General features: G+C 36.9%; 1 protein-coding gene across 5 annotated transcripts in view; it reads right to left on the reverse strand.

The window, feature by feature from the left end:
* Positions 1-25630, reverse strand: part of CDK13 (cyclin dependent kinase 13) — a 47513-nt gene that overhangs the window by 5413 nt on the left and 16470 nt on the right. Inside the window, exons 5-13 of one of the 5 annotated variants that reach the window (XM_054648531.2) lie at positions 24190-24360; positions 15607-15796; positions 13069-13125; positions 10242-10343; positions 10047-10124; positions 7840-7956; positions 6774-6905; positions 4366-4517; positions 824-1204 (exon numbers count right to left, since the gene is read on the reverse strand). In XM_054648531.2, the coding sequence (XP_054504506.2) occupies positions 824-1204; positions 4366-4517; positions 6774-6905; positions 7840-7956; positions 10047-10124; positions 10242-10343; positions 13069-13125; positions 15607-15796; positions 24190-24360 (1380 nt within the window). Of the gene's footprint in view, positions 1-823; positions 1385-4311; positions 4518-6773; positions 6906-7839; positions 7957-10046; positions 10125-10241; positions 10344-13068; positions 13126-15606; positions 15797-24189; positions 24361-25630 lie in introns of all 5 variants that reach the window. The other 4 variants (XM_054648506.2, XM_054648525.2, XM_054648523.2 and 1 more) reach the window with 4 other exon arrangements.

The following is a 25630-nucleotide window of genomic DNA, read 5'->3' on the forward strand; positions in this document are numbered from 1 at the left end:
GCAGTCAGTTAAAGAAAAACAGCACAAGTTCCTCAAAAAAACCCACAGCAAAAGCAAACAACCAGGACAAAATGCCAACAACACAAACACTGAAAATTCAAAGGAGGATCAAGATTCACAGATAAGGATAGAAGTCTCACAGGACAAAGGGCCACCCTATCAAAGAACAGCAAAACTCAAGGTCTTAAATAAACACAAACAAAAAAGCACACCTCTCAAAAAAACCCCCAAAATCCTCCAAGAACAGCCCCAAAGCACTTCAGAGTATTTCTTTCAGCAGCTGCAAACACCACAAAACAATGTAAAATAACTTGAATTTGCAAGCCAAAAATATGAACAGAGCTCTAAACTGTCAGAGGACTACAGAAGCCACTACTATACCTCAATGGAAACCTTTAGCCATGTGTGTGACAGTTAAGGGTAACCACTGAATTTGACATTAAAGAACTGCTCTAGTCAGCATTAGAACCCAAAATAAAGTTTTACCCAAACACACAGTCAAAACTGGCAAATTACATCTATGCATCTGCTAGAAAAGACTGTCTTCACCACCACACTCACCACTAAGAAAACCCCAACCCCTACAATAATGATCAATGTTTCATCACTAATACTTGTGTACCTCTTAGGTTAGCTATTGCTTGCTCTGTCTGCATGGCACCTGTTAGACTAAAAGACAAATTCTCTGATCCAGATGTCAAATCAATTTAATCTCCTATACTCACACAGATTCATATGGCAAACATGTTAATTTTCTACTCCCAAACTATTACATCTCCAGTGCTCCAGGTATTTGCTGGTTAGCAATAAAGGTCTTCAGTACCTGCAGACACATATAATGACTTGATCAGATGTGGGTAGCCAGGTGCCGGAGATTCCACGTCTTCCCGGCTGACAGACACAGGAGTGGCGGGCTCTGGAGGCTGTCTGAGTTGTAATGACATTTCATTTCCTGATCCATTTTCCTTCTCCTCCAACACAAAATCTTTTTGTTTTGTTTGCTGAGCCTTTATTAACTGAGACAACAGAACAGCAAATGCACTCTGCACAGCTGCCTGGGCAGCATCAGTCTCCGCTTTAGGCTGACCCAGCTGAGCAGGTGGCACAGGGGGCTGCGTGACCATCGGCTGTTTTAGAGGCTCCTGCTCTGGAGGTGGTGGCGGAGGTGGCGGCGGCTGCTGCTGCTGTTCTGACTGTTTTTCACCTGCTGACAAAATTCCAGCAGGAAGATTTATTTTATTTAGTTGCTGTTGAGTCTCCGGGTTTACCTTAATATTCAATACTTGGGCAAACTGTGCCAAACTAACACTTGTTTTAGACTGTAGCAGGTTTAGCAGGATTGCCACTTCATTCTGGTTTAACTGCTGTCCAGTGCTTGTTTTTGCTAAAGACAAAAAAGGTGTTTTTAAGTATTATTTAGAACTGGCATATTTGAGAAACTCAAAAGAAGACTAATCTAGCATAGCTGACATGACTGGCAAAGCATGGGTTTGGACAACACAGAAATGGAATACTTCTACATATTAACTGTCTTTAGGGAGTATCTATAGGAAATGGAACAGTAAGATTCACCATAACCAAAGTGATTTCCATGAGGTGCACGCACACACTTAAACAGATGGAAAAACACCAAGCTAGAGCTCAATATTCCACAATATAACTAAGTTGGGGATTAAGGCCACCTGCTTTAGGCAGCTATTAGACTTCCAATCCCCATAAAATTTCCTATCTTTGACATATCACAACCTTTTGTTAAAAAGTAGCCATCTGCAAAATTCATTTCCAGTCATATTCCAGCCCATTCTAATTCAGTATCTGGGTTTTAACACCTGCCCACCTGGCTCTACATGGCCTAGGAGCTCACAGTATAAGTGCAAAAAAGGCAGTGCTAACTTTGAGGGAGAAGAAGTCAATCACTCAGTAGCAAGAAACATGTGATAATACACAGTTAATTCAATTAAATAGAGTTTGCCACAAGTAAGAGCAGATTACGATGATGCAGGGGAATACAAATAAAGAAGTTTGAATATCAAAGTTTTTCAGCTTCAAACACCCATTGTGGTGAAACAGCATGGATTGCAACATGCCCTATGAGCAGATGATTTAGAGAAGAAAGCAGTTAAAAATTAGAAAATGAGTGTGTGAGCAGGCTGGCTGAGCTCTGAATTTTTCTTAACCCAGGTCAGCACATTCAGTCCTCTTCTATCCTTGCCATTGTGCTACCTTAGCAATATATTAATTCATGGCAAATTAGAAGCCATACATGACACACAAAAGTATTAAGTATATGCCTTGCAAGTTTTAAGAACAGCACAGCTGGAAAATGCTGCAAAGCCCACAACCCACAACTCTACTTGTGGATGTGCACCAGGATACTGGAACTTGTGGATGTGCACCAAGCACTTGGAACTGACTTAAGAGGAATCCACGGACTTCAAAATTGTTTTGTATCTATATTAATATCATCTTTCTTCTATTTGGCAATACAAAAAAATAAATCACAATTTTCTTATGCCTTATGCTGACTCTCACTCAGATGTTGTGATTAATGGAAGATTTTGTCACATCTGAGGATAGTATACTCAACATTTAAAAACTTCTCTCAGACCCTCAGTGAAAATTCATCAGAAAAATGCCAAACAGGGAAACTAATCTACCTATTCTATACTCTTTGGTTAGCTCTAAGTTCATTCTGACAGGAAAGTGTATTCTGGGAAATCTGTCATAACAAAATTATTGAGTCTGAACATCTCCTGTTAAATTGCAAAATGCAATATCCAGGGGTCCCACTTGTGAATCAGAACATTAGCAATTGATGCAATGTCTTTTTAACCTCTCCTTTGGGGGTGCTTAGAAACAAATGCAAGCGTTTTGGCTAAAGTATGCATTTGGTCATGGAGTTATATAATGTGTCTTATTAATAATATTATCTAAGGTGCATCATGACTTTCAGAAGTGTTTTGTTTAATATAGGAAATGCCTCTATGCACCACTGAAAATTAAATTGTCTTCTTTTCTATCTAGACATATTTTTCTGTGTACATATGGGTAAAATGCAATATAGGTTAGAATGATTCCTCGTCTATTTGCTTTGGTTTTTTTTGCATAGTCAGTATTAATGAAGAGTAGTCTCTCATCAAGCTGTTATGTCATAAAAGCACAAAGAAATTAACTATCCTTTGGACTCTTTAAACTTCTAATATAGTTTCATTAATGGGAGAAAAAGTTACAGAAAGTCATTCTTGAAAATGCTACCAAAAGTTTAGCCTAAACATATGGATTAGCAGAATCTTGCAGCTGGTTTACAGTGAGAAACCAAACGAAGGGAGCAAGAGGCAATAAACTGCAATAAAATATGATCAAAATAACTACTTTCAATGTATCTTTGCACAGAATATTTGGAGCCCTGCTCTACTGTTAAATTAAGAGTTAATTCAAGATGGTTAGTATACAGAATTGTCAGCTGCTAAGAATGCATAAACTGTGTATGTTAGCTGAACTCCTCTATCAGTGCCATAGGATTTAGGCTTACTTTGCACAATCAAAAACGGTCTAACATTTAACTTACAGGTATCCATTTGGTTTTGTTACTCTTCGTATTTCTACATATTTTTAAGAACTATCACTTAACTGCTGAGTTCTCCAACGCTCTCCGTATGAGCGTTACAAATATAACAAACTACTACTTTGTTATATTTGTAAAACTTGTCTCAAGCAAGATACTTTGTTAAAGTTTCAGAATTACTGGCAGTGCAATTCACAGAGATATATACTTCATGTTATACCAGCTTCTGGGGGCGTGGTTTTGGTGGGGGTTTTTTTGTTGTTGTTTTATTTTTTTTTTTTTTTTGCAACTTGATTTAGCTCCAACACCCTGGAAAGCTCAAGACTAACATAACATGCAGATGGAATCTGTTCCATTTGAAATGACAATTGCTCTAAACTCTGCCTTCTGATCAGTTTATCAATACAAATAAAGCTCATCCAATCTATGGAGATTGTGAGAAACTTTGAACAGCCACTGGCTTGTGGAATTACCAAAGAATCACAGATGAGCAAGAGCTAAAATCCCCTCAAAATACAGAGCAAGCAAGTTATTGCTCTGACCAGGCTGAAAACTTAGGTAAAATTGGAAAGGAACACTTACATTTCCAAAAGCAAAGGCAAATATTTTGTAACAAAGATTAAACTTACAATACTGCTCCTCCCTCAAGAATCCAGGAGACTCCAATACTCTGTAAATAACATCTAAAATTTCTAGAGGTGCAATCCAAGTAGTAGGTAATTATAAGAACTGAAAATATTACTGACCAAGTGCTACACTAGAGCTGCCCTGAGTTTTGAGTTGGGAAGAAGTTTGCATGCCTTGTGGGGTGTTGGTTCTGCTCTCATCCATGCCTAGAGACAGATCCTTCCTAGGGACTTTAGCTGCTGTAGAGTCATCAGTCATGCCCATCTGCTTCTGTCTTCTGCGTTTCTTACTCCACAGCTCATGGCAATCCTGCCACAAAGGAAGGCTGCAAAGAATGATTAAAGATAATCAGGTTTTTTTCCTATTTTAATTTTTTTTAATCATACTGGTAAAAACACTTTAATTATACATAATGTAACTTCTGAAACCCAGAAATACATCAGGAAACATTCAAAAGCCAGCAAATTCTCAGACCTGCTTTTTCTGGCTGAAAACTATTTACTGAGTGCCTCTTTCAGAAGCATATGCCCTTCTGGCAGAAAAGAGGAAAAAGTATCTTAACATGAGAATTATTTTCCTAATTATTTGTGTAATGCAAAACTTCAAAATCAATGCTGCACAGTTGCTATGAAATATACAACTTGCATACTACCAAATAACTAAGTTATCAATATGAAAGCATTTTTTTCAGGGTCCTTCTGTCTGCTTATAAAAGTACTGCTGAGTCATTAGGTCACATATTTGTCTACAGTAACAGACATGGCGATCTAGTATTTATAGTGTATAGCTCAGGCAACCAGGGAAGTAGGGAGAAAAAAGGAAAAAGTTGCAGAAATAAGTTGCACAAATAAATATCACTTGACACTACGAAAGCTGGGATACCAAGAAGAACAAGGGGATATCCTATATAAAACATGTGAATGCAGAGGCAAAGTTCTCCTAAGAAACTTATCTGCCACCAATTCTGTCCTTCCATTATAGCTCCCTGCAGGCATCTCAATTCTGATTTCCTAAGGAACACAAAGACCCACAGAAATACTGAGACAGGCAGTAAAAATGGTTTATGTTTTCCTATTACATATTAACTGTCTTAGCAGTTCTGTCACCCAGAAACATGGAAAAATTAGCTGACAAATGACAAGAGACACTGGAAAGGCAATTATGACAACTGCTTCCTTTATTCTCTCCCTCCACCTGCCAAGTATTTTCTGAAAGACAACTGGAAGTAAGAACTCATTGTGAGAAGTATCCTATGGTCCTTCAATCTGCATGTCACTTTCTCTGGATGAACAGCTGCTCCTTCCCAAAACAGAACTTCAGTCTCTCAAGAGAACGGTGGTGTGCCAGAAATGAGTGTGGTTCCTCCTAATTTTTAAAAGGACACCAGTGACTAGTTTGTTTTGAATTTCCATATATCAACTTCTAGAATGGATGCATTACCACATCCATTCTAGATGGATGCATGGGAAGAAAAGATGATCTTCCCATTCATTTACTTTAAAATGCCCATAAGCAACATGCTGTAAAGGTGGTTTTGAAACTTCAGCAAACAGCTTGAGATTGCTGATTTCTGATTTTCACACAGTGATATAGTCATATTCAGGCAATGAAACCTCTTTGGCTCATGTTTCAGAACATTAGTAACGTTTGCCCAGAGAGCAAAACAACAAACACCACAATCTGGATACCATCCATGTGCTCTGGAATAACCCTGCTTGAGCACAGAGACTGGACCAGATGACCCACTGTGGTCCCTGCCCACCTCACCCATTCTGTGATCCTGTACAACAATTTTGTGTATGTAACAGGTAAGTCTAGAAAGAATTTGAATAAAATCCTTAGATAAAAAAATCCCTAGATAAAAAGAAATCAGCACAGGCTGCCTTGAAGGCTCAGTTTACTCAAACAGTATCATGGATTCTAGGTTCTGACAGCTATACTGAGGAAAGAATGAGACCTGCAGATTCTCTAGTTCCTTTTCATTGTTTTCCTTAGGACATGCTCCATCATGATTTGTACTGATTAAATGACTGCAAAGTCACTGCAAAAATCCTACAGAACATTGTAATAACTTCCTCTAGAGAAACTGAAGGAACCACCCTGCATAATTTCACTTTTCCTGCCTGTAAAACCAAGGCTCTCATCTGGTTCATGAAACAATTTACTGTATTTCACTTTAACTCTCAGATACCTGTGCAGAACTCTATACCCACTGTCATTCTATCATCAAAGACAGCAATTCAGATTCATGGAGGATCTCAAAATCCCTGGAAAAAGTAGACACTAATAAACTGAGATAACAGGGAAATTACGCTTTTTAAATTAGAAACATTCATAGAAGAGTATTTTCTTTAAAGATAGTAACTCAATAACTAGTTCTAGGAATGACAAAGCAACTTTGTTATCTATTGTATGAGTCACTTAGCTACACAAGCATTTTACGACAGAATCACCTTTCAACAACTGTATACGTACATTTATGCCACCATCTCCTTTACTGAACCACAACGCACTTATTGAAACGGGTGCATGTTCACACTTCCTAGAGGTCAGTACCATTACACCAGTGGAAATTACTTACTCTGGAGGAGGCATTTTAGATGGTTCCACATCTCGCAGAAACTCACACTGAAGAGCTTGTTCAGCTGTGCAGCGCTTGCTGGGATCCAGGGCAAGCATATAATCGAATAAATCTAATGCAGCTGGTGGGATGCTACAAAAGTGCAAAACAAAGGAAAGCGTCACATCTTTATTTTTTATCACACACATCTGTGAAAAATTTTAGTAACACATCCCTTTCAAGATGACCAGTAAGTCCTCAGGTAATTTAAATACTAACAAAACACACCCACAACCTGAGCTTGATAGCAAGAGGCAGAAATACACTTCACCTTTTACTACCTGTGTTATTATATAACCAAAGTTTTCTTCGCCTTGTGCTGTTTCATCGCTTGAAACCTTGTACTTACAAAAAAATACACCCACATTTTAAAGCTAAGACTGTATTTTTAAATTTTGAAAATTTTAAATTTTGAAATTTACCACCATTGTCTGATTCACAGACAATAATTCTATTGCTTCAAAGGTATTAGTCTCATTAGTATGAACAGGATGATGCATTTCTCTTGAAACCCACTGCACCTGAAGGAGGGGAACAACCCCCTTAAAATAAGCTAACAGCTGTTTTCCATACCTTTCACTTGTGATATATGCACAAAACTAGTCCAATGGTAGTACTTTAGAACACATGGTTCAGGTAACTCCTCTGTGTTGAATGAGTTTATGACAGAAAAGACTAACGTTAACCAGACTACATATTTAGCTGTAGCCAGTTTTACCAAGAAAAAACAATTAAGTATTCTGAGCTGTTTTCTGGACAGGGCAACAAGCAGGTGTACCAAACAAGTATTTCCTTAGATGAAAGCTGACAGGTGGTTGAAATTTTAGGGCCTTCTTTCCTCTTCTTGATGCTCCTATTAAATAACGTTTAATACAAGCTCTGTGGGTATCATGGGAAGGACAAGAACCTAAAGCCATTTTTCTTTACACTTGATCTATGCTCGTTCTCCGGAAAATACTGAAGTTCATAAAGTCTCTGGGAAAACTTAATGGTATTACAGTTGACTAAACTAATTCTTCATCCTTACAAAGCAAACTCTTCCCTCAGTTTTCGACGATACTGCTTCTTTGGTTTCATTGTGTTGAAGTAAGCTAATTTTATAACATCAGGCCACACTGCTGGACAAGGACTTCCGCAAATTCGGCTGTACCAAAAAGAAAGGAAAAAAAGGTATGAGATCCAAAGCCAAAAGTGAGCACAGCTGTAATTTTTGTTCTTGCAAGTACAGTGAAAACAAGAACAATTTTCAATTTTCATGTTCAGGTTATTTTTAGCTAAAATTTCTCCACTGTCAAATGCCCAACACCATTAAATAATGGTGAATTGTCTACAAATGGTGATCACCCCACACAGACTAAACTTACTGTTTCTGCCTCAGTCCAGCCCAAATATCCTCTACACCAATGTTTTCCAAAATGTAACCAACTACATCTGAAGAGTTCTCCAGATATCTGACTAGAAAAACTGGATAGCCCACATTTAGAGTAACTTTTATGTCCTTAGCTCCCAATGCCACAGAAGAAAGATATACCAAATAGGTGAAAAAGCAGTTTTCACTGAGAATTTATTTAATGCTGAAGACATAAGGAAAAAAAACCCAAATAATCAAGTAAGTCCTAAAGGCATAAACCACTATACAGAGAAAACTTCTGTATTTTTTACTTCAGTTATGAGTTTTATGCCTCAAGCCTCATCTACCTCCAGAAATGGAGCTGCCAATACTCTTATGCCCCACATTCCATCCCCATACTTTTTTCCAATAGCTAAGTACAAATTGATCAACACGACACTTCTGAGCAGAAGAACTAATATGGTGTTTCCATAAATGCAAGGTTTCAAAATCTCATGCAGACAGTCATAAAAGGACATTTTGCAAATACTTTTCCCTGGTTCAGCCGTCCTTTTCATAAGATTTAAATGGTTAGTGTAAGAGACCTAATGATTTATGCCCCAGGTGCTATGCCAGTCAATCTGACTTTACACTGGTTGGTGTATGTAATTTTCAGGAGGGAGAATAAAAATAATGAATCTCCTACTATCAGAATGTACTTCACCTCTATCTTTGATAAATTTTGAAAAGATAAATGTAGAATTTTTGGCTGTAACACAATCACAGCAGAGATGTTCATAAAACTGATATGTTCAAACAGCAAAAAATGCATAGCATCAGTGAAGACAAGAAATGAGCTACAAATAGAAGCTTCCCAGCAGGAAGACATCACAAAGCTTTAGTTTTGTACCAGAGGTAAAACAAAGAAAAAACTTTGAATTACTCATTCTCATGTGCCTCAATGCCATCTAGTGCTCAAAAAACAAAAATTCCCAAACTCATAAGTTTAATTCTTCTTATGCCAAAACTGACCACTGATCTGCTCTGCACCAGCTAAAACCTTAATTTATTCAGGCCAGCTAATAACACATTACACAGAAGCATGCTACTGTTCAATCTGTTTTGAAAAACATGTCAGTATATAACTTTGTAATATTTTTTAGTAAGTTAATTTGACCATTTACTGTTCACTTTCTGTAAGTTCTGTAGGACTCACCCCCTTTTCCCCTTATTTCTAGGAAGATCACCTCTCTTCATTTATAATGTCAATTATGATATCAGAGTCAAGAGCAGATTTTGCTTGCTGAACAAAGGGAAAGAAAAAGATGTTCTGGTTCCACTATGTTAAATACTTATCATTCTATGATTTATTGAGAACAAAGAAAGAAACAGAATTTTTATGTCCACCAAATGACTGGCAGTTTTTAAAGGAACAGAAATATTCTCACAAAAGTAATAAAGCTAAGGTGTGTACATGGTAGGCTTGAAACAAGAACTCATGGCCAGCAGCATGCCAAAAACCTGTTCCTCCCAAATCCCACTTGTCCTTATTATTGTCCATGTCCTCATTCTGATCTGCTGCAAGCAAGTTGCAACATCATCTTAAAAATTACAGGCATTTTGATTACTCTCTCTTTACAATTTCAGTAATAGGCAACTCCAGCTACTCTACAAAATCCCATCTTACTGGTCAATGGTACATTGCTAAGAATACAGAACACTCACAAAAAATCCTTCATGTCTGTGCCAATGTCACTTGTGTTAAATGCCCCTCAAAACCTCTAACATCTCACTCGGGGCAGTAACTGACCACTTGCAAGTATTTGCAGTGCATTATTTCAGAACACTAAGAAAAGAAACCTGTCAGTTTATGAAGCATCTATGTAGCCGTGCTTGCTAGTTACCTTATGAGTTCCAGTTGAGCAAGTTCTTGATTTGCTTGAAATATTGGCTTTTTTGTAAAAAGTTCACCCAGGATACAGCTGTAAAACAGTTTTGCAAAATTCCATCATTACGGCTTTCAGGACAGAATGACAGAAGCTTTAAAATTTATTTCTGGCTTGTTTTTATCCTTGCTAGGCTTCTATCCAAACTCTTACCCACAGCTCCAGACATCAATAGCTGGTGTGTATCTTTCTTCCCCAAGGAGAAGTTCAGGAGGCCGATACCATAATGTAATAACTTTGTTGGTATATGGTCGGCTGTTGGAAGGAGGAAAAAGAGAGAACTATCATTTTAGTACAATCACACTTCTAAAAAAATGATACCTTAAGGACTTTACTTCTGTGATGCTGTTCAAGAACAGTACAACCTTCCACTCTCTTTTTAGTCCAGCAAAGCTGTAACTGCACAAAAGAAACACAACTACCTGATGAAGGCTACAAACAGTCAGACTGAAGATATAAATAATAATAATCACACAGCCACGTTGATGCTATGTGAATAGTGTATCTCCATTATTATTCAGAAAGTAATACTGTATATTTATTACATTGCTAGTCATTTCAGGAGCAGGACTCACTTAGATAAAACCAGTAACTTTCATGCACCTATTGGCTATTACCAAACTAAATATAGGACCTCTACAAGCACTTTAAAAAGAAGGAGAAAATCGCTTTTCTCTCTTAAAGTATGAACAACAGAGATAAAAGCCTCTTTCTATAACTGCATCATTCCAGTTTTGATTCCAAAGCTTGGAATGCTTCTAGTATCTTCCTATATTTCACAACATCTTTAATTCTCCACAGCTCTAACCAGAAATTTTGGTCACTGTGAATAATCCTTTCCATCCTCCCACTAAAGCAAAGATTTCTACTAATGCAGGCACACTTTTTTTTTTTTTTTGTGCACAGGCTGAACTACAGCATCAACAGTTCAAAATAGAAAGCAGAAAAGATGTTTGATGTTGGTTTCATTTCAACCAGGGTGCTCTAAAAGTGATTCCAGAATTCTTTCAGTTTTCTTCAGTTTTTCACTAGCTGAAACATTTTTTTCAGTTACCAACACGAGGTAACTCCAAACAGAAAGTAACAATAAGTATGAACAACCACAGAATGAAGCCTAACAAGCTCTTATAGCATTCTCAGTAGTACAGGTATCACTTCTGTAAAATCATCCAAGTCCTTTTTCATTAAGGCACATAACTCCAATTCCTTTTTAAAAGGTAGCATGTTTTTGGAAACAATTCCATCATTTATCATATTTATCTCTGAAGCAAACATTCCCTGAGAAATACTTACATGGTATGGACTATCTCTACAGATACATTGCTCATATGTATTAGTATATGGTGGTTTTTATTTGAACACTTCTCTTGTCATGCAATCTGTCATACCTCCTACTCCAAACACGTTAAATCTACCAGAATAACATTTAAAGGAGCCCAACTACAACAACCAAATAGGAATGAACTTAAATTTTTATTTCCTCCCCATTATGCCCCTACTAAGTTCTGTACCCTTTCAAACAGTATTAAACTCTAAACAACAGTAAACCAAATGCAAAGTACATGAATTAAAAAACAGCAGCTATTATACACTTGGTGATATACATTTATTATATCTGTTACTGCAGGTCAGAAGGAAAACGAATGACAAAAGAATTGCCGAAAATCTACTGAGATTCTAATTATTCTCCTATGTTCAACGGGCAATTCTATTAGCTAGCTTAATTAAATCTTAATCTTGGTGTCATTTATGCATAATGGCATAATAATGTTGCTGTTTCACGTACAGTAAAATGGATTATTGGCATTATAAGGACACTGGACCATTAATCCTTAATGAACAGTGAGTTTTACAAAGAAAATTTATATTAATTTAAAAACAGACATTAAAAAAAACCAAGCAAAACATAGTAAACCAGAGGAAAAAACCCCATTAGGCCAGTTTGATGCATGTTAAAGCAAGAAGGTAGGATAACATCCTTTTATTATTAAGTACATCCAAACAAAAAAATAATTAGGTGGCAGATGCTTAAGATTATTTCACTTTGCTATTACACTCAACAGTTTTCATAACTGTACTTAAGCATATTTTTCTGAAATAAGAGTTCTGAGACAATAGCTCAGTGAAACTAATGCTAACACATTTATCAACAACATAAGAGCTGTGTAGAAAACAAACCCATAAAGGTAACGTTATGGATATTATTTCTTAAATTAGACATGCAGAAATCAAAGTAAGGTCAGGTATCCAAACATCTCTGTATCTAACCACCTCATGGACATATTACTGTAGTGAACACTCAGCCTGGATTTTGAAAAGTCAGTTCCACATGACAAATACTACATTACAAAGTAAATATTGAAGTTCCTAATCATAAAAAACTGTGCACCTGTTTCCTGGAGTATGAGCATAATGAAGCCAAGAACAACAGAAGCACAAGTCACAAGAAGTTTCAGAATAACTTTTATTTAAACTTGTATCTCTGTTTCCAGCAGATTCAACAGCACTGACTGCCTAAAGAATACAATGAACCTCTTGAAATGTAAAGGCAAATCTTACACAAAAGTAATGCTTAGTAATGCTTACTGAATAGGAGCTGTATGATACTTTGTGCCGGCCAAAAAAAAAAAAAAAAACAAACATTTCCCTAAATAACATCTTTGGTATACTAACAGAAGAAATATACCTCAGGTTTACAGGACCAGAAACTTAGGAGTGTAAGTTAATTTCCAATCAATATATGGCCAGTCTCTACCATTATTTATCCAGAACACCTGGAAAAGCAATACACCTGCACAAAGAGACTTTTGTGGTTTTATGCTGTATAAGACAACATGTATTTCTTTCACTTTCCTAAGCAATTACTTGTATTACAGTACAGTAACATTTCCTCTAAACCAAACAGTCTTCTGTCCCTCACAATAGTTAAGCAAAAAGATTAAACTTCTGAATGCTTTTTCACAGTGTAATTGTATCTTACCTTTCTTCTGAGTTGTACAGCCGAGCAAGCCCAAAATCAGCGAGCTTTATCTGCCCTCTGGTGGAAAAAGCAAAGAATTATTTAGTGGTTAATCCTGTTAAGCTTTCTTCCCCCAAAATCAGGTAAAGTTTAAGACTGAAACAGCTGTGATCTTCACCAAACCACATTAATGAAGAGGCAATGCTCTGCTATCTCTGCATCTCTTCAGTAAACAGTATGCTAACTCACTGAATAGCAAAGACAAGTGAACAAAATTGAGTATGCTTATCAAATGGCATTTACATTACTGGATGATAGTAAAAATTTACGTCTATACCATAAAATATTCCAGTCAGTAACTCTGCACAAAAAAACTGAGGGAAGAAACTGCTATTTTCTCAGGCCTTATTGCTAGCATGAGCACTTGTACAACAAACAATTATCAGCGGTCATACTTCCTTCTAGGAAGCCATCAAAGCCCTGTTCTGTGCTTGAACATTTTAAATACAGCCTTTATATCAGGGTGACTGACCAGATATTTTATCAGCAACCAACTTGCTGAATAACATAACCCCTAGCCCATTCCTGAGGTTTTCCACATATGAGGGGAAGAGTAGAAGATACAGAGCTCCTGCCTGCTAGTTCCAACAGCTAAAAGGCACTGCTCTATGACCAGAAACTCCCACTACTTGTAACGTTTGGATGATTTAAACAGAAAGATATCTGCAAGCTTCTCTAAATGAATGTTGGATTGTTATATGTGGTTTTCCCTTTCTGTACTGATAAACTTTAATAACTGCCATCACTTTCAAATACATGCAATTTAATCAAATAATGGCAAGATTTGCTGCTGGTATGACAATTTTGTGGTAACAGCACATACATGACCATTTTGTGATGATACCATATACAGGTTATAGTTTCCATCCACTTTCCTCCTCAAACCTTCAGACCTTTACTCTAACTTCTTGGAAAACACCCATAAACAAAGAAATGTTCCCCTTTTACATGCTTATTTCTGAGAACGTATTTGTAGAAGATTATTTGTATTTGCTCAAAAATTCGTTGAAGTTGCCTATGTAAAAGATACATAATCCACATGTTTGGACTCAGGCTGTAACTAGTAAGAGGATTTTTGAAACACTGGCTTAAAAAATCATTCAGATCTACTACCATGTTTTTCTGCTGCTGGTGGAAAAACTTAAGGATGCTCAGACGCTGTTCTAAGGGGGGAAAACCTAACAATACAACCTGGATTGAAGAACACAGTAAAATAACAAGTTCCTCCTCTACCATAAGGCACTCTTCTCCACTTTCAGCTTCTGAGTTCCCAAAGATGCACACAGAAACACTAATGGAGATCAGCAGACAATAGGATTAAGTGTGTGGGCACAGTGAGTAATGGGGAGGAACGTGTACATCTGTTTAAGAATCTGTATCATAATCTGACAAGGCTGCAGTAGGATGCAGATTTGAAAGCAGTCAAGTGTTAGTTCACTCTAAGAGAAAAGGGAGGAAGAAATAGCAAATTTAATTTGGAGAAAGCTGGGAGAAAACTAGGCCTATCAAAATAGACCCTTGATCAAATTTGCCCAGTATTTCATCTCCAACAGCAGCAGTAGATTTTTAGGAAGAATATGTGAACTCATTCCCTTTGGGGCTCATCTTCCTCATACCTAATCACTACCCACAATCATTGTGTTAAGGATGCTAAAACAGGGATCCCTGTCCAGCCCCATCAGCCTGTGTTAATGATCTTATCCTTGAATGTATCTCATCTTTTTTGGAGACTCCTGACACTACCCAGAAAACTTCCTGTGACAACAAATCCCAGAAGCTGACTACCTACTCTTTTTTCTTAACTATACCTTTTTTTGCTGTTATAAACCTTGCTCTTATGTTGCTCCCTGGATTTAGTACTCCAGGCTATGATGCACAACAGTTGGCAATGAAGTCATCCATTATTCTCACACTAGCTTTTTATTTGTAACTGCTGCTGCACACTGAAAACACCACACTTAGTAATATGATTTGTAATTACCATGTATTAAAGTAGTAAGAAACAAATTATTCTTCCTGTTTGATGATAGCAATAACTGCAAGTTAAGGCATGTTTGAATATGCCTAATCAAATACTCTTTTAAAGCATTATCCTGACTGATGACAACGAGGACCTCAGCACTGTCATGAAGAACCAGCCTAGCCACTCTGCGATCTTGAAATGAGATGGCAGAAAGAATACATTTCAAACACTTACATCCTACAATTCTGTTTTAATATATTTAAACTCAGATGATTTTGCCCCATACTCTGACTTAGCAGGATTAAAATTGAATCTTTTTTAACACAGATTAAGTTTAATGCACAACTGCAAGTTCCCAAGTTAAGCGGGAGCATTACTGAATTAGTATTTTGCAACTGATTTTAAAGAAACGAGGCAATTTGGAAAATAAGTTTTGCTAATGACTCCAACCAGGTGAACTGCAAAGACTGAAATAACGATTTAAAGATGTTGTTAGCATACAATTTTTGTTACATACTTTTAAGTAATATCCATACCTATTATTTAGTAGAATGTTTGAACATTTGATATCTCTGTGCAAAAAGTTCTTCTTGTGGCAATAGGCCAAGCCCTCCATCAGCTGTCTCATAAAAGATTTAATATGGTTTTCATTAAAATGAACCAAACCAGATTCCAGCAGTCCCATCAAGTCATGGTCCATATATTCAAACACCAGGTAAAATGCACCTACAAAAAGAAAGGAAAAGGGTAGGAGAAACAGACAGAAAAACTGATTTAACAGCAGTCCAAATAATTGCTGTTGACTACTTTTTGAAATCAGAAGCGTTTTTCATACAACTACTTAGATTTTCTGCAGTATTTATAGCTGTATCTCATGTCCAATGAAATATAGTACTTTAAAAATTTTTAATAAATTGCTGTTCGATATAAACGGTTAAACTAGTCAAACATTTGTGAAAAGAAAAATAATGTTACCACATGGTGCTTTAGTCTAGATAAACACGTGCTCTCCCTATAGCTCTCAATCTCCATCCATTTTATTTCAAGAAAAATTAACTGTGTTATTATTACCTATGGAAGGTTTGGAGAGGAAATCTAGAAACAAAATATGTACAAGCATTATTGTGCATTATTGTTCATCTGCCATGACTCAGTGAATAAATTTTTTAAAGATTTCCATGCAACTGGGTCAGAAATAAGCTGGCCCTTCTCAAACTAGAAATACCTATAAGACAGGATAAAATGAGAAAGCAGAACTAACCTACAGCAGCTCTGCAAAGACAGACTTCATATTTTAAGTTGCCACATGCATATATTCAGCACAAGAGAATCTGGTCTTATCTCACATAGGCCTGTATAATTCTACCACTAAAGCCATTAAAGCCAAGGCTCTTTGATATGTATAAGCACTCTTCAAGAGGAAAAGTGTTGAGTGACTCAGAAGTAGCAATAACCAATCTCCAATACAACCATTCCCAGTACAATCCACCTTTTAGTTCTTCATTCTTTCCCTTCTTCACCCTGGGACACGCAGAACAGTATAGCCCCTGCAGAGTGAAGTAAGCAATGCAGAAACCAGATTCAAGTGGGTCTGTCTACCTTGCATTTCCAAAACCTCCTTAAATAAATCTTCCACTACAAATAGTTTCTACCGAACAAGAACTCATTACACGTTCTTGTTCCTAAAAAAGTTTAAACTCAGAAACTAGTGAAAGTCTTGGATCAATAATGAGAACTCAGCTTGATAGAAGCAGTACACATACACAGCCACATTCTAATGAACTGACTCCTTTTCTTGTTTAGTAGCTGAAAAGGGAAAATCTGCTATTCAGGAAGAAGACTACTCATACGCTAAGGGTTAAACTTGTAACAATGATTAGCATATGTCAGCTAAAGCACAGGCCATTGCATACCTCATTGTTTTTGACTTAGGTCTTTTTGTCCTGTTGCATATTATACAGAGGAAGAAAAAAATACTCATTATAAAATACCCCTGCAGAGGGGGTGAAACAGGAGGTGAATCAAGCAGGTGCAACACAATCCCACTCACTTCACAAGGAGAAAGGGAAGTATTAAAGTCTATAAAAGTATAGAAAGTCTGCTGTGTTACTATTTGCATAACTGAGTTCACCAATCTAGTTCACCGGTTTAATATGGAAAAGCACAGAGGCTCCTAATCTTGGTATTTTCAAATAGATAGCTGGCAATCTGCTGTTAGATCTACTTCAGTGATGACTGAAGTATGAGCCATGACATATTTTTAAATGCCTCAAAACAAAACACCTGATATTAGTACTGCAGTATAAGAAAAACCTAGATGTGCCCTTCAGAGGATGTCGGCTCAACAAAACTGAATGAACACCAGTGAATCTTGGTACCTTCTTGCTCTGGAGTACAAGGGAAAGTTAACTCTGCCCTGGCAGCTGGCTGCATGTGTGTATAAGACAAGGAGAAAGATTGACTGTAGAACTGTTTAGTGAGACCAGCTGAACAGAGACCTCTTGTTTATATGCAAAGCAGGATCCATGCCTTGAGCAACTTCCTGCTCCATCACTAACTCCCAGGATTTTTTCACTGCTATTTATGCACTATAACCAGCAATCACAATTGGTACCCTCATGCAAGAAGGACAGTTGACAATAGAGAAGATTCATAAACAATGTAGAGTAGTACCTGGAAGGTGACACCTGATTATTTACATTCTCTGCAATTCTTATAAGAAAACATACACTAAAACAAGATAAATGCTACATATTCCTTCCTTATGATATCAAGAGCAAATGTAGAGATTCATTACACTTGTGCATTCTTGCCTATTTCCTAACTACATGTTATTAAAATTTGTTTTAAAAATAAAAACTGGTAAAATCTTCATTTAGTATGAGAAAATATGAAAATCAGTCTATTAATCTTGGCAATCTTACCATTCAAGCCTGATTTTCAGTATTATTCAAGTTATCAAGCAAACTGAAGTGGAACTCCTGTTAATTTATTCCTAGACAAACATGGTGCCCTTTTCTGACAGAGATCTGTAGTTTCTGCCAACAAAATCCTTACATTATTCCACCCGGTAATTTCAAATTTTCATCGCTTTTCATCACACTGGGGGAGGATTTGATCCTCCATAACAGGGAAAGCAGCTAGTCATTTAGGAAGAAGGAATAGTTATTGAAGACACCACAAATGAACTATGCACAGGCAGAAGTCTGCTTGCTACAGCTTAGTCTGAGTTCAAGTTCACAGCATACTTTAGTTCTATCAAAACAAATGCCACACAAATATCCATTTCTCAAAAAAGGAAAACACAGCAGAAAAAACCAATAGTTACTTCTTTTATGAGGGCAAAACATTTTATAACTTGGAGGTTACATTTTAAAATGATGGTTTTTGCTTGATGCTAGCTTTGCCCAGTTCTCATTCTGGAAAGTAGTGCCATAAGAACACCTAAAGCACTCTCACAGTAAAGTGCATGCAATTCAAGTGAACTCAGCATTACTTACTTGACTTTAAAGCTCCTCATCTTACTGCTCTTGGGTTAAAGACCTGCACTTCCCACCTGTGGGGTGGGAGAAAGCCTAGTCCATTTCCACACTCTGCAACAAAGCACTAACAGAAGTGCAGAAGGGTTGTGTCCTGGGTGGCCCATTTCTTTCACTAACACCATGAAGTTCATCTACTGAGATAATCAGAAATCCTAATGTTACTACATGTTGACAGAGCAGCAGCTCTGTCAGCATCCCTATTTCTGAATATGGGATAAGAGAGAGCAGCTGAATCTATTAAGGAGGTACACAATAAATAAAGGAGATACAAATGGATGAAAATAATCCTCACCTTACTCCTTTTGATTGCCCTTGGAAAAATGCACCTTTCTAACCATTTTGTCAGTTAAGACTGATGGGGTTCAGCAAGTGAGATATCAATTTAGACTAATTAAAGGATTAACACATCTCCTCCTCTTGGTCATGTGTTTCAGTTCATGGAGATCTAACAAAAGCAGTTTCCTAACACAAAATAAGCTCAGGTATAATGCAGTAAAGGTTTGCATACAAGAAAGCTAGCTCAACAAAACATGGCACTAATGATCTGCAAAAAACAGTGGATTTTCTGAGAGGCCAAAATATGCTAACAAAACATGCTTTGCATTTTTGTGACACAGGCAGGCTCTGGATTTCTTTGGAGTGTCTTCAAATCACACAGATCCAACAAAACAGGACACCATTTGTTTCCAAAGATACAAGTACTTCAGACTGGGAGGGGAGGGTGGTGGTGCAGGGGAGAATGATCCAAAAGCCCCCATAGATTATGTCTTTTAAACAAGCTTTTTCCAAATGTAATTCAGAGGAAAGGTGTTCAGTGTTTCTCAAAATGTCTGATTAGACAGAGATGTGAGGACCCAGGAGACCAGAAAGGCCTTATTACATGCAAATTTAAATTCCATTCTAGTATAAATGCATTACAATAGTATCTTGAAATACAGAAATGCTTTAAAGAAACTCCAGTATCCCTGCCTAGTTCAATGCATAGTACGTACAATGCTGAGTTGTGAAACATGTTTTCAACATTTGTTCTATACTCCGTTTTCAAAATGAAACTACAGCAGGTTTTAATTTTGCTACAAAGCCTTCTCCAGCTTCTTCTATGCAATACATAGTAAATGTAATCTTATTATATTTAATCAATCAACTGTAAGAATAATCTATTTTATTTCCTTAGCATTTCTCTTCCAGTACTCATGATATACTATTCCAAGAGTTTTATGCAGGATTTTATCAACCACAATCTGAAAACTAAAGAAATTGGCTACCAATTCCTTAAAGTTCCTTCAAGAGACAATTATCTTTTTATTCGACTTAGGTTTTATTAATCTATTTTCTAATTGCCAGAACAACAAATATAGCCATAGCTGCTGAATTAATCCCTTAAGACTTAAGAAAACATTGCTGCTATACTACTTTTTTACATATTCACACAATATTAAGTTTCTATTTAATGACAGTGTTATTCTCCCCTTTCAAGTTCAACTGCATTTTCCTCTTGCAGGAACTCCACATATGTTCTGAAACATTTGTAGTTTGTATCCAAGAACATAAAGAAGCCCTGGGAGTAAATACTCTCCTTGTTTTATCACGTAATACAGGGAAATAAGGAAAAAACCCCAAACAACTAAACCAAAACCAAAAACTTAAAGCAGACCAAAAAAAAAAATCTTTGATTAAAAATTTGAAATTTTTCTCCCTTTGAAATGGAACAAGTTAAAAAGTCACACAATTAGGTCTGCGCTTATTCCAGACCAAAGCCCAGTACAGCACACATAAATAGGAAGCACCACTCAAGCAGTCACACTATTCCTGATCACTTAGCTCTAGCATGAAAACTATTTAGGGTAAGTTTCTATCAGCTATTTTGGGAGCAGCAAGGCAAGCTGTAGAGCATTAGAGGTTTCTGAAATTCACACCTCTGCTTTTACTCAACTTCCTAGGAAACACAGACAAAACCAGCTACCATGCAACATTGAGCACATGACTGATGTCACAGACTCCTTCCAAACCACAAGATTTCAGAATAAGTACTACTTGACAGCTGTGAGAAAGTAACCTGTCAGTCATTTTACAACATACTGCAGAGTCGGTGTCCTCCTGTACTACAGTACTGTCAATATAAATACCAATTTCATGCCCAAAAAGTTTGCTGATTTGTACTGCAAATCAATTCAAAATTTAATCTAAAGTAAACTTAGATCTTAAAATTATAGAAACACACACACAAACAGGCAATTCACGCACACACAAAAAAAAAAAAACCAAAAAAAAAAAAAAAAAACAAAAACAAAAAAAACCAACCAGAAAAAAACCCTTAAGCTGCAATGTTAACCAGATCTTTTATTATTGGTCTCCATGCAAAGTTTTACATCCTCCCTCAGATTAGCAAACATACCTATCCCAGTCAAAAGGTCAAAAGGAGGAAGGTATGTCAGGCTGTACACTTACTGTGTTTACATTCACAGCAACAAAAACTAAATCATGCATTTTCCATCTGTTTAGTAAAAAGAGATCATGTCAATCCCATAGCTAGACTGTTGAGCACTTACAAACATCTCCCAGCTGTTAGAGGCAACTGAGAACTGAAGAAGCATCTCAAAGTAAAAAGACATACACCAAAGTCATATAAATTATACACACACAAAGGAAAAATACCAAAACTGACAACAGCTCAAATTTAGAAAGCATTTTCTCAATAATTCATTTTATAACTGATAAGGTGGCTCAACACACAAAAGACTGAATACAACCTCAGAGTCATAAGCTCCCATCATTAAGTTTGGGTGTTCACCTATCTGCCTCTGAATGATAGGTAGGTGAGAAAAGCCTACACAAGTAACATATAAAATGAATACACCTTGTGGCCACACCTAACATATGTTTTATCTATCAGGATTGTGCCTGAGAATCAAGATGTTACATTACTAACCAGTAATCAGTAATGCCATTCTCCAACTTCATCCTCAAGCACATCTCACGTATAATGAAGATTGCAAAGTGAACAACTTCTGATCCTCAGCAGACAGACCCATGCATCACCCACTCTGTTTTGTATATACCAAATTTATACAAACAATTATGCTGCCTAAGGTGCTGACTTCCACTGATGGAGGGAAATGCACTTAGAAAATTTGTAACACACTGCTCCAATGTGTTACACTTCTTTTGCAAACAGTTAGTAGAGAAAGAATAAACCCAAAACTATCTATCAAAGCTGTTCATGTCTTTAAATTTATAGTCCAAGCTGGCCAAGATACAATACAGATATAATTTCTTCCATTTTCTTTGTTGAAAATATTGAGACAAGCTTTAATATGGGGAACAAGTAATCCTCTCTCTTCCAGACTTTTGAGTATGCCACTTTTAAAAACATGTAAGGCAGCTCAAAATATCAGGAAAAAGTTGCACAAGCCAAGCTATTGCTGGCTTGCAGTGCAACGTTACTATCTTAGTATCCTTAAATCAAGTACTGTAAAGTGGGCCCAACACTTACATTATTGTCAGAAAACTGAATGTACTGTATATTAAACTACTGAGATCCAACCAAAAAAAACCCCCACACTCCCTTAAGTGAAAAAGCAGATGAGTACTATGTCAGGATATGATACACAGCCTTAGAAACAAAATTAACTTCACTCATAATAACTACAAAAACATGTGATAGCAAAATGTTCTTATTCCCTACTCTTCTAAGCGCAGTATCAGCAGGGTTTTCCAAGTCATATTTCAAAGCTATGGTAAACACGTATTATACATTAAGCATAAGCATGTTCATCATATAGGCAAAACACCCTGCTTTTACTCTAACCTCTGCCTCTTGTAAGATATCACTACCACTTTTCTAATGGTTCCTTGTTAAGCAACCTACTTTTGTATTTGCAACACTTTACTGTGAAAATGACCAAACTTCCTCCCACTTGCATTCATTCTTTGCACAGACTACAATTTGGCCACAACTCAGCTATAAATCCCTATCTCACAATGAACTACTCATTAGAGAAATACGGAATACAGTGCCTGAAAAAAACCCACAACTTCCTTATTTTCACAGAGAAGTTTTAACAGCAGTCTCATTGTCCTGCTAATGTTTTCAAGAAGCTATCAGAACTTAGTCAACTATCAGAAATTAATTCTATTCTAGCAGAATAGAACAGAATTCTTCTCCAGAGAAACCCCTGCCCTTGTAAATTTTCAGAAAATGTACTTGTAATATACTGTTAAAAAAAACCCAAGAAATTAAATCAGAAGTAATATCAAAAGCACAAACACAGACTTGGACAAAAAAAAATTGAAATTTACTATTCAATTCTAAACACAACACTAAACAGAAAGAAAGAAAATTCATTAATGAGTCATTATGTATTTAGTCAATACTCAGTGTGGTCTCATTACCCAAGTAGGTTACACCTAATTAAAACTTAGTGCAAGATTCTCATACAAAGACTAAACTGGATGTTGCAGACTGTCAGGATTTTGAGTGGGGCCTGACCGCTGAACCTGCACAACTCTTGAGAAACTCTTGCTAGATACTTCCCACTTTTAAGCATGTCAGTGCTGTACCTACTTCAAGGTATTATACTCTCCAAAGATGCTAGGAAAAAAACCCAAACGAATTCCTGCTTCATATCCACCTTCTGAATGATCATATCACCTGGTATTGTTTCAGCTGGCCATGCAGTACACACAGCATTTTCTATCTGCACTGCTGCTGGGCATGCTGTATAGAGACTCAGGGAGGGAGAGCAGGGAAGAAGGACAGGTACCACATTCCAAACATTTTAAGCCAGACTATGTAACAAATTGCCCACAGGACACTAAAATAGGTCCAAAATGATAGGTTTGTAACACTTAGACCTAAAATGAAATGCCTCTAGGGGCAAAATACCACTCTGGTATCAGAGGTACCAAGCAATAACACTGCATGATTTTCACTCTGTTTGCTTGAATCTCTAGACTAAGGAGGTTGAAACAATTCAAACAAGACAGACTTAAAACTGAAGGAACCAAGAGTATAAGTCCGCATGCCTTCTCTTTGGGGAAAAGCACTACCACTGTACAAGTCTTGCTTTTCATACTTTTAATTTACTCTTCTTCTAGCCCACAAAACACATGTGCCTAATCATCAAGAAAATAACTGAATAACAATGAATATAAAACCGAGGCCTAAAACTAAAAACATCTCTTCAACATTCAACCTACTATACTCTAAATGGTGTAAGAAAGTACTAAAAAAATAAAAGGTTAAGAAAAGCTCACAATTAAGAGCTTCCTATTATTGCTGGCCTCCCTAATCCATGGGTATCAAGGACTCAAACATCTGTTCTTCACAGCAAAACCACAATCAAGCAATACATTTTTTTATCCCACAAAATATTGGCAGAAAATGTTTCTATAAGCAAAATGCATAGCTGAGATAAATAAGCAACTTCTTATAGTATTTAAATCAAAATTAAAATCCCTCATCAAGCATCACAATTTGCAAACATATTTTTAATGAATCATAACTTTTAATCCAGCATAGCAGACTATCACATTAAGAACAGGTCCAGAAAGAGCAAGCCCTGTTAGCATACATACCTTTGTCCTTCTTGAAGTCTAAAGCATCTTCTTTATCCGTCACTATTTCCTTCATGTTGATAATGCTTTGATGATTAAGCTGTCGAAGAATCTTAATCTCTCGAATAGCTGTAATTGGAAACCCTTCCTTTTCATTATCCAGTCGTACTTTCTTCAGTGCTACCATTTCCCCTAAGAGAAAATTTAAATAAAAGCCATTAAGATTAGCAACCAAACCATGGGATTTAGTATTGATTTGTATGTTTGTTGTTCAAAACCCTGATGCTTGCATCAAACACTATGCTGAACAGAAATCAGCATCACATACAGAAGCAAAACTACAAATGAGAATTTTCAGCTACACACACTATAACGGCTATCCTCCTTCCTCCTGCACTACTCACTCACATATCCCAATATTCCACACCATGTCAACCAGTAAAGAGCGATTATCAGCAGCAGCTTTAGAGACAGAGGCCTGTGACTGCTGTGGATTTCTTAATACTGCATTACCACTGGTCAGAATGCATGTATCTAGCCAGAAATACTACGCAGCTCAAGGTATGAGGCAGATGACTAAAGAGTCCTCAAATTCATCAGTATACTTTCTACAAGCACAAGTGGCACTACCATTTTTACAGTGAGGAGATTTTCCCTAACTATTTTACTGCAGGGTGGATCAAACTGGAGTCTACAAAATGGCAGGAGCATGATCTACTCATGATGGAGTATGTCTACAGACCATACATGCTAGTTCAATTGTTTTGTTCTTGAAATTTATTGCTGTGTCTGGGAAGCTTACTGACAGCCCAGGTATCTGTGTTAGTTCTAAAAAGTACTTACCCTACACTAAGTTACACGATACACTCACAATAGATCATATTCCAGCAAGACACCACATCCACTTGCTCTGAAAGCCCATTACACAGCTTCTTCTAAGGTATCTCAAAGGCCATAATGCCACTCTCCACACAGGATTTGAATCCAAAGCTAACAGATTTGCTTGCTGTATCTGTACAGACACCTTCAATGCAGAAAGCGACAACTTCTATGGGAGGGGAGGTTAAGAGATGACTGTGACGCACAAATAACCTGAAGTTTGCCAAAAAGGCAATATGGTTATGAAAGGACTAAAATGCAAATATGCAAGGAAGAGTATCTCAGGAGATCCTAACAATGATTTGCAAAAGTTCTCAAGGTAGAGGCAAAAATCTGTGACAGTTCAGTTAGAACTAAAGCTGAACTGACACAAGGACAGGTAAAGAATAAAGAAGGAATTATAATCACACTGCTTATTCTTCTGGCAATCAGAAAGAAGGAACTGAGGCTGGTATGCGCTCCAATGGGATCCAGTTACTGCTGAAGTAGAAAATGGTCCAGCATTGAAAGCATGCACAAATAAGCCAGAAGGGTAAGCAATCATGGAAAGAACTACTAACTAATCACAAAACAATCACACAGC

Source organism: Agelaius phoeniceus, chromosome 1, assembly GCF_051311805.1.
Source record: "Agelaius phoeniceus isolate bAgePho1 chromosome 1, bAgePho1.hap1, whole genome shotgun sequence".
NCBI lineage: Eukaryota > Metazoa > Chordata > Aves > Passeriformes > Icteridae > Agelaius > Agelaius phoeniceus.